Raw genomic sequence first — 14,552 nt, forward strand, 5'->3', positions numbered from 1 at the left:
CGGGCGAAGCAACAGGCGCGGGAGGGGTTATGTGAGAAGAAAGAAGAGCGGCCTGGGCACTTACAGCACGAATGCCGCCCCTGGGCACTTACAGCCCGAACGCCGCCCCTGGGCACTTGCGAGCCCTCATTTACATATGAATAAAACTCAGTTTTTGCCCCTGGTGAACATCCAAACAAAAAGACAAAGGTACCATTTGACTGATCTATAGTTATGCTACAGTGCTCTGTAAGTGGTCTATAAGGGCAAATTGTGGTGACAGACTCCTTGGTGCCTTACAGATTTCCTCTACTGGTGAAGTTTGGGTTTGTATTCAAGGATTTTTAATGTATTTTTTTACTTTTTTGCATCACAGGTAAAGTATTACACCAGATTTAGAAAATAAGTGTTTATTGAAAAGTAACATCAGGGCAAATGTCAAGAAACACAAGGAGGAATTTGATGGCCATTGCAGTTCCTATGTACAACAGACTAATACCAATGTAGTGTTATTTTTTAAGGTCATAGTTGGACCAGCAGAAGCCATATTACCGGTATACCATGAGCCTGTGATGTGTCTCGTAACTCCATGAAAAGCATCATAATAGTCTTTTACACAGCAAGTTTGAAATGCGTAAAATTATTGTTCTTTCTAGCGTCACATTACAAGGCTGGGTTTCCAGTCTTTGTAGCCAAGGCCAGGAGTGTCCTCCATTTATGATCTGTTCCTGGTTTTAGCTTAAAAAAAAACCTGCATAAAATAACCAGACTGTGGAAACCCAGCAAACAATCATACAATCGCACTCGTACACACTCGCACAGACACAGACGCTCGTAAAGAGGTTTAGTAATCATTCTTGGCCTCCAGTCAGTTTGTGGAAAAGGTCTTCATCCAAAGTTTCATTCTGGTCTTTTGAACGAGTAGAAAGAAAGATGTAGCCTCCAATGTATTCATGGATTACTTTGCCGCTTGCGCTCTGACATGTAAATGCCACAGCAATGTTGGGGTCAAACTCCATAGCAACCTAAAAGACATACAAAGTCACGTATTATAACTAATAGGCCATTTTGGGTTGGGTCATTCTAATACATGGAAAATACATTGTAGGTTTTTCATAATTTTTGTGAGAAGGTCTCCTCTAAAGCAACTAGGCCACTACGTCTAATAATATGTTGAGCCTTCCGGTTCTGTACAGGTAACTTTTCAGTAGTTATTATTATCACCACCGCAGGCAGAATGCCAATGACAAGTAACACCTCTATATAGATAACACAGAATCCACCATTCACAATAGGTGATATCAGCTTATCTTCTGCACAGGTCACAGAGCATGCCTAGAAAACTCTCACATATCAATGGGGTCAGCTCCTGTCCATTGTGTCTATGGCCCATGTAGCTGCTCTCAAAGTCTTAACATATTTTAGTCCTAGTGGCCATTTTGAAAACTGCAGGATTTTATTTTTTATTTTATTTTTTATATAGACAGTGACATTATTAAGTAGTGACAAAATAAAATAAAAAATCTTGAAAAATGTGTTTAACATAAAAACATGATTTCAACAAATGGTTATTTTCTGATGACATATTCCTTTTAAGAGTTGCACTGATTTATTTCTAAATACATTTTCATAGGAAACATTTTTTTTATCCCCTCAGTGTTTTTTGTGCATCCACCACAGGGCTCCAGACTAAAAAAAATATCAAAGAGTCATTGGCTCCTAACCTGAAAAATGTAGGAGCTAAATGAAATTTTTAGTTGCCAAATTTAAAATACATATAATATAGCTGGGATGCTCAGGAACATGGGGGTTTCTAAGCTACAGCCCACACAGTTAAAGGGGTTGTACACTCATTTCCATGACCTGTCAGACTAGCCAGATTCGCATTGGTAATCCGTGTGCTCTCTGCATCTGTATATCTGTTCCACGGCCCCCCAAAAATATAGAACATGTCCTATTCTTGTCCGCACTACCGACAAGGGTAGGACTGTTCTATGATGGGCCGGACGTTCAGTAAAACGCAGAACGCACATGGCCGCTATCCATGTTTTGTGGATCACCAATTTGCGGACCGCAAAAAATCCAACAGATGTGTGCATGAGCCCTTACAAAAGGTGACATTTGCAAAATAAATTGACATGATGTAGATTTTCCTGTGGAAAGCGTCTGCAGAGAGTGGATGAGATTTATTAAAGGTTAAGTAAACTTTCCTAAAATCCGTAAAATGTATTTTTGCAATGTCCTGCAGGAAGACTGTTGCGCTTATTACAGGAACAGGTGCTAGTGTCGGATCAGGCCTGGCGGAAGCACATCGCTGCCCCTGCCCGCTCCATAAAGCCCGGGTCTCCTGTACTGACAGGTTATGCAGAGATTTAAGAATAAGCGCTTTTTGGCATCTGTTTTTTTATTTTATTATTTTTTACACACTGGCCCAGATTTACTAATCCTGTAGATGGTGTGAATTTAGACCGCCGGCCCAGACCTGCACCAGATCTATCACGGGGGTCAGGCTGGAGGATAAATCTAGTGCAGGCACATGTCCGTAAGTGTATTGTGGATCCGCAAAACACGGATACTGGCTGTGTGCGTTCCGCATTTTGCGGAGCGCATATGGCCAGCCCTATGATAGAAATGCCTATTCTTGTCTGCGACTGTACCTTTCAGGGTCGCCGAATGGAGCAACAGATGCGGACAGTACACAGCGCATCTTTTGCAGCCCCATTGAAATGAACGGGTCCGCCCGTTGTGCAGAATTGCAGGAACAGATGCAGACCCAGAACTACGGACGTGTGAACGGACCATTACTCTGACTCCGTACCAGCTATTGATTGGCTTATTTTGAGTCAGAATTTTATGCCAGGACTGTGGCACAATGTTGGCACTAAGTGGTGCATCTAAGGCTCCATCCATTTCCGCGCTTCCCCTAGGTGTAGAAGACCTAGATGCGCCACTTTTTAGACAGATCTTTGGCGCAGACAAAATTAGAAAATCTGGGCCAGTGTGTCCTCCTCCTATACGGAAAAAAAAAATCCACTAAAAACCCACATGTGAAAGCATTCTCAGGCCCTGTTCACAGATTCTGCACCAAGCAGCAGCAGTTCATCTGCCTCCCACGGTTTTCAATGGGAGATGGCATGTAACATGGCCACGGTTTATAGTGACTAAAACACAAGAGGGTCTGCAGATTGAAACTGAAAAACTGCACAATGTGAACCAGCCCTAAAGGAGATTTTTTTACTTGCTGGCACTGACCTAGATTCCGCCTCTCTCTGAAATGACCTATAAAAGAGAATGAAGTGAAGATTTGTGTGTCTCCCCAGCACCCGTGGCAAATATACCCAGAACCCGTGGTACTACAAGTACCACAGAGCCCGGCGCGAGCCTAGCTAATCACATGTGAAATCTGACTGACTGTACAACCCCCACTAGTCGCAGGGCGGCAGAAAATGTGCCACTAAACTATGACCAGCCTATCATCGCTGTCCATCAAAATGCCAGCCATCCTAAGCCACGCCCACCCATTGGCGACAGCCTATCGCAATGCAGGAGTGCCAGATTAGCCAATCAGTGAGCAGAATCCAAAGTCTTTCGCCTGCATGTGACTGGACACCTGATTGGAGGATGAGGTTTGTTGCTATTCCGGGCTGGCAATGGAGATTGGATGTGTGAAGCGCAATGTTTACTCGACCTGGAGTAGCAAGATGGCCACGACTGAAAAAGCATGTGGTGGTCAGAGGCTTTGCTCTCGAAGTGTTGAAAACGAAAACATACTTAAAAAAACAAGATGCGGGAACCCAAGCCACGCCCACCCTCTGTGGCGGGTAGTGTGAGGGGCGGGTCTTCACCCAGCAGACGTCTGCAGCGTGTGTCTGCTGGATGAAAGCCTTTTTTTCTTAAAGAGGCAGAGCAGAGGAGGGTCTTAGGCACATATGGCGACAAGACTACTAAGTCTTGTCACCATTTTGCAATTCTAAGTTGCATTGGCGACCATTTTGGTCGCCATCTGGAGCCCTGTACCACTAGGGGACAAATGGGCTTCACTGTGCAAATACATAGAACTCAGTTTGCTATAAACTCCTAATCTTCATCTAGGGCAGACCTGCAAAGACAAGCATACTTACCTGCTTCCTGGTGCTGGCTCCCTGCTCCTTCCCTCCTCATCCTTGGCTGGTCTGCTGCGCTCCCAGGATGTAAAGTTCCATTTTAAGGCCACTGCAGCCAATCGCTGGCCACAGCGGTGACCTACTACCCTTGCATCACATGACCATTTGACATGACACAAGGAGAGCAGGCAGGGGCGTAGCTAAAAGCTCATGGGCCCTGGTGGAAGAGTTCAGCTTGGGCCCCCTTCCCTCGGTGCTTGTTGGCAAGGGGCAGGGGAGCACGTAGCCTTCCTGCTGCCTGAGGGAAACATTGAAAGGGCACCTCCTCACGCCAAATTCTTAACCTAACCCCTTCCCTCCAGCCAGAGGTGTAAATTGACCAGCATGCACTTTCTATAATGCCAGTGTCTTATGCGGCACAAGTGTCTTTGGGCCCCTCAGGCTCCTGGGCCTGGTAGCGACTGCTACCTCTGCACCCCCTATAGCTACGCCCCTGAGAGCAGGCGATTGTCTGCGGAACTTTACATCCTGAGGCCGCGGAGAGTGAGAACGGAGGCCAGCACCATGAATTAGGTATGCTTCACTTTTCAGGACTTCCCAAATAAAAAACCGATCAAGATAAAACAAAAAACAAAAAGTTGCACTACCCCTTTAATGTTTGTAGGGGTAGACAATGGAAAAAATGCTTTTACACCCCATGACATTAAACACACCAGTATATTATAAATAGTGATGAGCGGCAGAGGCTATATTCGAATTCGCAATATTTCACAAATATTTTGTAGAATATTCGTCATATATTCGCGAATTTTGCGAATTTGAGATTATTTTATTGAATTGCGAACAATTGGCAATGTAAAAATCGCGGAATGCGAATTCGTAACACGAAATACAGGCGTGGGTCACTTTGGCAAAATTTTTCAAGCTGGTAGAAGTTTCCTGAGACTGAAGAAAATGGTTGGCACGGCAGAACATTAGAATAGCTTTATATACAGATAGAGTCAAGTTCTCCAATATATTCGCGATTGCGCTAATCGGCAGTGATTATAATATTTTTTCACACTACGTGCAACTTCATATTTTAGCAGGTCTGACTACAGATTACTTATTGTTGTGAACTTGACATTGCTTCCTTCTCAATGTCGAATATTCGATATAACTAATATATAGCACTATATTCTAAATATTCGCAAATTCTCGAAGTGGCGATATTTGCGATAAAAATTTGCTATTCGAATATTTGTGCTCAACACTAATTATAAAGTGGAAAACTGGTACATGAAATAACATCATGTCCATTTACTGGTGATTTATTACAGAGACATAATATATATAGCTCTAATGAGCGGAACTACTGAGCTGGCACATCCTTGCAGAGATGGCAACCGCACAGATCATGGAACAGGGAGACGGTTGTCAGAGATGGTTTTGGCTTTGCTGCCTTCCCCATTGCTGTATACACAGCGTTCAGTCAGCGATGTGTATACAGATCAGGAAACAGCTATGCTACTTCCTGCTGTGGTCCTGGCGATAACACCAGTTACATGAGAAATCAGCAAAAAAATACATTTAAAAAATGGAATCCTAAAATACCCCACAAAATCTATGATCTTATTGGAGATGGGGGGCACAAAGTATAAAATAAAATAGAAATAAAGATAAAACTAAATTAAAAAAGGGAAAAATAAAATATGTACTCCCCCACTAGCCCCCAATGCAGCTCCTAGCTTCACCCCAGTGAACATAAACTGAATATATTAAAACAAATGTAAGAAAAAAAAAACACAATTGAAGGCTATATTTTAGTTGCACTTTGTGCTATTACTAAAGGAAAAAATTTGAAAGACATGCAATTTTTTATTTTTTTTTACATTTTCCCAGGGTTAAAAAAAATTAAATAAAAATATATGGCATAAAAATAAAGCCCCACGAATCACCATTAAAAAAAACTAAAAAATATTTTAAAAAATGCAAAAGCTATGGCTGTAGAAGTTGCATGTACTAAAACAAAAACAGTGTGTTCTTGAAGAGATTGGCTTGGTTTTGAACCGGTTGAAATGACATTTTTGTTCTAACAATCAGCAGAAACTGTAGTCAAGGCAACTAAAATGGAAGAAAAAGTTGCTCTCATTCTATAAAACAATAGGTGATTCTGGAAGAAAAGATATTTTTGTACCTGTTGTATTTCCCAGTTGACATTCCATTGTTTCATATTTGAAAATCTCCAAGTTGCAACAGGGTCTCCAGTGGCGATGTCTATCCTGATCAGTCTATTGTAAGAAACTCCAAGCAATTCCTCTTTCTTGGCATCTTTAAATCTGGAAAAAATAAAAATAAAAAATACAGTTTATTGTTACAATGATATGAGTAAGAGTTGGGGGGAAAAAAACAAACAAACAAAAAAGCGGAAAACCTCTTTAATGATTGTGTCACTATTGCTCTAACTTGGAAGATGTCTGAAGCAACATATATTTACCTGACAATATAGTAGGCTATGCCAAACTCAGGAAGTGACTGCCATGCTTGAATAAACCTCATTTTGGCTTCCACAAGTGGCATTTGTGATATATTCTGCTGTGCTTCCAAAATGCGGGAAGCTAACTGTGAAAAAATAATAATAATAATAAAAATAAAAAAAGGGTTAATTTTATCTTGATGTGGTATCAGAATGGAAAGTAACAAGCAAACGCTACACAGCGACTTCAGACCTACAGTATAACTGTCACGGATGGTGTAACAGAAAACAAGAAGTTACAAATAAGGATCCGACTGGCTTGATCCAAAACTAAAGAACAAAAGGGTGACCCCTATTTAAGCCCTGAAACTCTCCCTGTCTTCTCAGCCCATGCAAAGATCTCTATGATAGAAAATTGCATGCCCTCGTGCCTCGACTGTATGACACCTGAACACCCTATAATAGTGAGGGGACACGACCACCGGCTCCCTACACTTAATACGGAGGGAGTCAGGGTCACCTAGGATCAAGCAAACAGGAAAACACAAATCAATGCATAGACTTATCTGTAGACGGATCAGTTGTAGCATCCAGCATGTACACACTCCAGGAAGTTGTATAAACCGCAAAGTGATGCAGTATGGGAAGGGATTTAAAGGGTTGCAATCAGTGCAAATACATGACAGCTGAGAGAGGCTAACGAGATGACAAAACGAAAGCAAAACAAAAGAACCTCAAGCAGGAGGTTCTGAAGAACGTCTGTCAGAGCTTCTTAGATGTCTGGTGGTGACAATAACACAAGCCTATAGTTCCTGTGTCAGCAGATGATCTTTCTTTGTCAAATTAAAGCCTTAAAGTGCCCCTCCGATTATAAACAACGTTCCATAAATAAATAAAAAAACAAGCAAATATACTAAACTTTGTAATATATCTTATTTAAAAAAAAATGTCTCTCCACTTATCAGGCTTCTAATCTACTCCTGCCTTCTGAACAGATAACTTACTGTCAATCCACAGCTAAAATCTGTACACAGGAGTCCATATATTGAGGGATCAGGCTACAGTTGCTGCCCATAGAAGTCTGTGGAGAAGGAGACGAGCTGCTATGGTCTTTCTCACCTATCTCTCTGCACAGCAGCCTTAGAATCAGCAGCAGCATAAGGCCTCATGCACACGACCGTGCCGTTTTTTGCGGTCCGCAAACCGCGGATCCGCAAAAAACGGAAGCTATCTGTGTGCTTTCCGCAATTTGCGGAACGGGCGGCCCATTGTAGAAATGCCTATTCTTGTCCGCAAAATGGGCAAGAATAGGACATGTTATATTTTTTTTTGCGGGGCCATGGAACGGAGCAACGGATGCGGACAGCACACAGAGTGCTGTCCGCATCTTTTGCGGCCCAATTGAAGTGAATGGGTCTGCACCCGAGCCGCAAAAACTGCGGCTCGGATGCGGACCCGAACAACGGTCGTGTGCATGAGGCCTAAAGGGCATTACTTGCACTCTGCAACTGCTTCTTTCTTCCCGTCTAAAGATTTCAGCTACAGTGTGTGTGTGTGTGTGGGGGGGGGGGGGGGGGGAGGGGGGGGGAGCTTGGTAAGCGAAGAAAGAGGCATTTTCTCTAAAAAGATATATTACAAAGTCTCACATCTGCACATGTACTATTGATTTATGTGAAGGTGTTGATAACTGGAAGTACACTTAAACTGCTGCTGATGTATTTAGCTCACAGAACATTGCCTTCACTGAACTCTTCAACAATCCCAGGTACTACATCAATCTACCGCACATATACTTGTCACCAATGGCTGATCATCAGGTACCTGCTTTGTTTTGTACTTCTTTGCATACTTAGGCGACACAAAGCAGTCTGGCTTGATGTCCACGTTTTCGATGTTGGTATTTATTTGACTTGTGTTCGTAGTGTTTGTGTTCTTTAGCCTCAGAAACTGGAGGATGTTTTGTACTTCTGATCGATATGAGCTGTCGGCCATCGTCTTTCCTTTTGATGCCAGTATACAAGCAGCCATCCATTTGGAATATTGGGATTCCTAGTAATCCAAAAGTAGGAAAAAGTAGATTAAACTATTGCCGAATGTTCATGCGTTCATTACTCATGAGGAATTCAGAGTCTGACAAACCATCAGTCAACATAAATGAATAAATAACAAAACTAAATAACAGCACTCCACCATAAGAAACTATGGGCTGCAGATTCTTATTTGGGGCATGTACTACAATGCCTTTTATTGCTTATCAGTTGCATTTTTATTTTTGAATAATTCTGCTTTTCACTATCCCTACTAGTTAGGGCTCATGCACACGACCGTATGCCCTCCGAGACATACGGTCAGTGAGCGGGCCATATGTCCCGGAGCAGCATACATCATGATCACGGGAGCACACAGCATCATAGGTTACTATGATACTGTGCACATCGGGCCGCCTGCGGGACTATTGTCCTGCACTCATATGATCATATGAGTGCAGGACAATAGTCCCGCCGGTGGCCCGATGCGCACAGCATCATTGTAACCTATGATGCTGTGCGCTCCCGTGAGCACGATGTATGCCGCTCCGGGACATATGGCCCGCTCACTGACTGTATGTCTCGGAGGGCATACGGTCGTGTGCATGAGCCCTTAGAAGAATCTCTTGAAATTAGCATGATCCCAACCAGGGACGTAGACAGATCTCATATGGCCCCACAGCAGTACCTAGGGTAGGCCCCCTGCCCCACCCAGTTTCCCGGTATTCATGCATCTATCACTCCCAGGCAATGCAGAATGCAAAGCACAATACCCAGATTCCAGATGAAATTACGTTTTTTTATTTTTTATTAAGCCAACAAAAATGTTAATAAAAATATTGTAATAAGAATGTCACCCTCGGCCTCATCCACTTTTTCTGACTGCTATGTCAGTAAAGTAGAACACATGCTTCATAAATATAGCACTCATTCTGAACACTATATTTCTCAATGTGTTCACACCAACCAACTGGCATAAATACATTGATAAATCTCCTGCTTCCCATCTATTACAAAGCTGGCTACCTGCGGCCACCACTAGGGGGAGCTCAGTGCATAAGAATGTATGCATGGAAGCTGCAGTAATCTGTTTGCACTGAGCTCCCCCTAGGGGTGTTTTCACCCTGTAGCAGTCGTGTGGTCTGCCTCCATTCAAGGTAAGCCACTGATGACAACACGCCCTGTCTGCTGGGATACCCAGAAATCAGGTATGATCTCTCAGGAAACCTGACAGTAAAGTGATAAGTTTCCTTGCGGCGCCAGCTCAGAGGGCATTAAAGGGGTTTCCAGATGGAAAAAAAAGTGGATACCACTTATTAATATACTGCCTGATCTCCAGATATCAGTCCTGGTCTGTGGTCCCGGCAGCTCCACTTCCGGCTTCAGTTTGTTGTGTCCATACATGACCAGTGCTGTGTGGGAAGGGGCGGAGTTTCTGGTAATTTCAATAGTTAAGCCCGCCCCTCTCATTGACTATCCATCAGCAATGACAGACAGGGCTGCCATCAGAAATTTTGGGGCCCCTTACACAGCTCAAGGCCTGGGCCCCCCCTCCTACCCTTCAGAATTCGTCCTGACTCCCCCTCCCCTCCACCCCCAAGGACCTACCCCCAATTTCATTATTTTTTTACAACTACAAAGACAGTAAAAAGTGATAATCAGCGATTTCAGTAAGGAATTAATTTTTGACCAAATAATATGACGCCTGCTACCACGACAAGGTAGACTCTTTTAAGCAGGACCCCACACTAACACTAACTACACTACCTATTCTAATCTGCCCTAGCAATCTTCCCCTGGCACATTTAAGAAAATACACCTTAAAAGCACAAGGTTTACTGTTACAGTGTTATGGGGGGATCGGTGGATGACTTACTGTTATGGGGGGAATCTGTGGATGACCTACTGTTATGGGGGGAATCTGTGGAGGACTTACTGTTATGGGGGGAATCTGTGGAGGACTTACTGTTATGAGGGAATCTGTGGATGACACACTGTTATGGGGGGAATCTGTGGTTGACACACTGTTATGGGGGAATCTGTGGATGACACACTGTTATGGGGGAATCTGTGGATGACACTGTTATGAGGGATCTGTGGATGACACACTGTTATGGGGGGAATCTGTGGATAACGAACACTGTTATGGGGATCTGTGGATGACACTGTTATAGGGGATCTGTGGATGACACACTGTTATGGGGGATCTGTGGATGACACACTGTTATGGGGTACTGTGGATGACACACTGTTATGGGGGATCTGTGGATGACACACTGTTATGTGGATCTGTGGATGACACACTGTTATGAGGAATCTGTGGATGACGAACACTGTTATGGGGATCTGTGGATGACGAACACTGTTATGGGGGATCTGTGGATGACGAACACTGTTATGGGGGATCTGTGGATGACACACTGTTATGGGGGATCTGTGGATGACGAACACTGTTATGGGAGATCTGTGGATGACACACTGTTATGGGGGATCTGTGGATGACACACTGTTATGGGGATCTGTGGATGATGAACACTGTTATGGGGGATCTGTGGATGACCAACACTGTTATGGGGGAACTGTGGATGACACACTGTTATTGGGGATCTGTGGATGACACACTGTTATGGGAGATCTGTGGATGACACACTGTTATGGGAGATCTGTGGATGACACACTGTTATGGGGGATCTGTGGATGGCACACTGTTATGGGGGATCTGTGGATGGCACACTGTTATGGGGGATCTGTGGATGACGAACACTGTTATGGGGGATCTGTGATTGACACACTGTTATGGGGGATCTGTGGATGACACTTATGGGGGATCTGTGGATGACACTCAACCACTCTCAAACCCAACTGGTCAAACTTGTTAAATGGATCCCAAACACAATATGCACAATAAGACACCCCACCCCCTCCAACACTTAATTAACCCCTTCATGGCCTAAACATTTTTTTTCAAAGCAGAACACAAAGCTAAATAGAGCTGGGTGGGCTGGCAAGGGAGGGGTTAATAACAATAAATGATGGAGGATCCTGGCCCTGTGGGATAATCCAGAAAACAGCTTTGCATTTTACCCCCGAGCAAAGACCACACAACATAGCGCTGCCTAGCCAAGTAGACAACATAAGGATCAATATGAAACTAAATAATTTGGAGCCTTTGAAATCGCTCAGCTCAGTATACGGCATAGGCTACTTTCACACTGCCGTTTCTGGGTCCGCCTGTGAGATCTGTTTCAGGGATCTCACAAGCGGCCCCAAACAGATCAGTTTTGCCCCAATGCATTCAGAATGGATAAGGATCCGTTCAGGATGCATCCGTTTGGCTCCGTTCCGCCTCCATTCCACTCTGGAGGCGGACACCAAAACGCTGCTTGCAGTCGGATTTTAAAAATATTTTAACCTGTGACTCATTCGATTCTCAGACTCCCTGTACTTGTGTCAGTGACTCAGAGCTGCTAGTGCTTGCATTGCCTCAGCTCTGATTGGTTGGTGGGCGGGGAAGGGAGGGGCTGGCAGCAGCAGCTTCCACTCTAGGATCAGATTACACTCCTCCCTCCCCTCCCTGCTGCCAGCGGCTCTGCTATTGTGTGCTGGGTCAGACTGAGCGGCTTCACACGGATCGGCTCAGTCAGGTGAATCGACTCCTCCGGTTCAGTGAACTGAATCGATTCAAATGAATGATTCGTTCATGAACCGGACATCACTAGCAAGGAATAATCAATTGCCCCCCTCTAGCGATGCAATAAAGTTCAACTCAAGTCACTGACAAATGGGAGGGGGGAAAAAAAATATATAAAAAAAATAATTTTGATGGCGGCCCTGATGACAGAGAAGTCTAATATACGGAAGGACTTGTGAAAAAAAAATCCCCCTTTCGATGGTTAATCTAGGAGTAAACATGACAATAACGCAGTAATATGACCTGTATGTGATTTTTATACTCACGTTATCACATCTTAGAAGGATTTCATTCATTCCTTCTGCGACTGGTATTAATAGCTTTATCCCAAATCTTCTCTGTGATACATTGACATCTGGTACAACTTCACAACCTGCGCGCACAGAGAATTATCAAAAACTTCAGTCCACAGGATTGCAGGATCTGTTTTATAAACATTATGGGGGGGGGGGGGATTTCTGAAAACTGGTGTAAAGTAGAACTGGCTTCAGATTCCGCCTTTCATCTTCCAAAGGAGCTCTGAAAACTGAAAGGTGCAATCTGATTGGGCAACTAAGCCAGTTCTACTTTACACAGTTTACACAAAATAAACATAATTGGTATCACTGCAACCGAAAATTTCCAAACTGTTAAAATATTTTTTCCCCAAACTATTAAAATAAAAAAATATTTAGCATGTGCGGCAAGGTAATGGGGGGAAAAATGGCCAATTTGGTCACCAGTGAATAAAAAGATGTATATACCCCCAAAAACTACAGCTCCCCCCCCTAAAAAGCATGCCCTCAAACAGCTCTGTAGATAAATTAAAAATTTATGGGTAATAGAATATGGCGATGAAACAAATTTATTTTCAAAAGTTTTTATTTTTTAGTAAAACATTGTAGCTGTCCTACTATATTTAGTGCACAGTGAATGCTGTAAAAACAAAACCCACAAAAATCATGGCAGAACAGTTTTTTTTTCTATTTCAGCCCAAATACTTGCGCCCCTGCAATCCCAAGAACAAGGGGTTCCTCAGTCCCCTTATGAATGCAGCGGTAGTGCACAAGTACAACCATTCACTATGGGGCTGAGGTAGACTGTGCTCTATCAGTCCCAGGAGTGGATGGAGCAGTGGACCACAATACATACTACCTCTCCATTCAGAGAGGAGGCCCCTCGTTCTTGGGATAGTGACCTCTCCCGTGGATTGCTGATGGGAAAGCACCCTAACACTGCTTGCTGGGAGAGTGCTGTGATATTTTTGCTCAACAAGTGGTTATCCAACTAACTGATTAGTACAAACATCTCCCGGTCAGAAGGTTACAGGACTGTAATCATCACTGAGTCCCAGGAAGATGGATGAAGGAATGTCCTGTCCTTGTGGGAGTCGTGTAAAGCCGGGATGTGCTGTTTGTATTAGGGACTCCTCTTCTGTATTCTTGTAGACACAGCACATCAGGCTTTGTGTTTCTTCGTAAAGCACCTTACAAGACAAGTGACACTGATATACAGTATCTACCCCAATGAGATATGATTAGGGATGAGCGAATCGACTTCGGATGAAACATCTGAAGTCGATTCACCTAAAACTTCGTTCCAATACCGAGGTGGTACCTTGGAACCGAACTCGAGTTCGGGAAATGTTTTTTTACAGTACAAATTAATTTATGAAGTTATCGCGCGAATTCTCACGAGACTTCGCGAAGCAATAACTTCGACTCATCGGAGCCAATACATTCTAATACTGTATGGAGCTCCTGCTCCGTACAGTATTGGAACAAAGTTTTATGCGAATCGACTTCGGATGTTTCATCCAAAGTCGATTCGCTCATCCCTAGATATGATCATCCAATGTCGGAGCGTATTTTGTGTCCATGTCCAATCCGCATGCATACACAAAAAGAAAAAAAAGGAAAGCGCACGGATGTTATCTTTGGGCTGTCCGCATCTGTATGTTTCTCCCGCTAATGATAGAACGCATAGTATTCTTGTCCGGATTGCAGAAAAGAATAGGCATTTCTAGCAGAGGGGGAGAGAAAAATGCGCATTGCACACAGAAGGTATCCATATTTTGTGGATCTGTGGTATGTGGAGCTCAGTACAGACACGGTGATGTGCTTGAGGCCTTACACGGGTAACTTATCTGGAACAGGCGTTTCTATCCAGCAACCTCAGACAGAGTAGAGCCAGGAGGATGGGAGTGATAGTTGCGGCACTGATAGGAGTGATGTTGGTTCATGGTGGCTGTCCTCACTCCAATGCTCTCGGGGGCTGTGCAGTGAAAGAGGGCATACCCTTTCTTCCCTCGGGGCACA

The 14,552-nt window shown here is 43.7% G+C and overlaps 1 protein-coding gene across 1 annotated transcript in view; it reads right to left on the reverse strand.

Annotated features, from left to right (window-relative positions):
- Positions 1–373: 373 nt before the first annotated feature.
- The window catches only part of FERMT1 (FERM domain containing kindlin 1), a 47,210-nt gene continuing 33,031 nt past the window's right edge, over positions 374–14,552 (reverse strand). The window contains exons 11-15 of the mRNA XM_044291885.1: positions 12,522–12,628; positions 8,359–8,586; positions 6,559–6,683; positions 6,259–6,400; positions 374–1,004 (exon numbers count right to left, since the gene is read on the reverse strand). Coding sequence (XP_044147820.1) covers positions 831–1,004; positions 6,259–6,400; positions 6,559–6,683; positions 8,359–8,586; positions 12,522–12,628 — 776 coding nt within the window. The 3' untranslated portion in view covers positions 374–830. The remainder of the gene's footprint in view (positions 1,005–6,258; positions 6,401–6,558; positions 6,684–8,358; positions 8,587–12,521; positions 12,629–14,552) is intronic.

The sequence above is a fragment of the Bufo gargarizans genome, chromosome 4, assembly GCF_014858855.1.
Source record: "Bufo gargarizans isolate SCDJY-AF-19 chromosome 4, ASM1485885v1, whole genome shotgun sequence".
Classification (NCBI taxonomy): domain Eukaryota; kingdom Metazoa; phylum Chordata; class Amphibia; order Anura; family Bufonidae; genus Bufo; species Bufo gargarizans.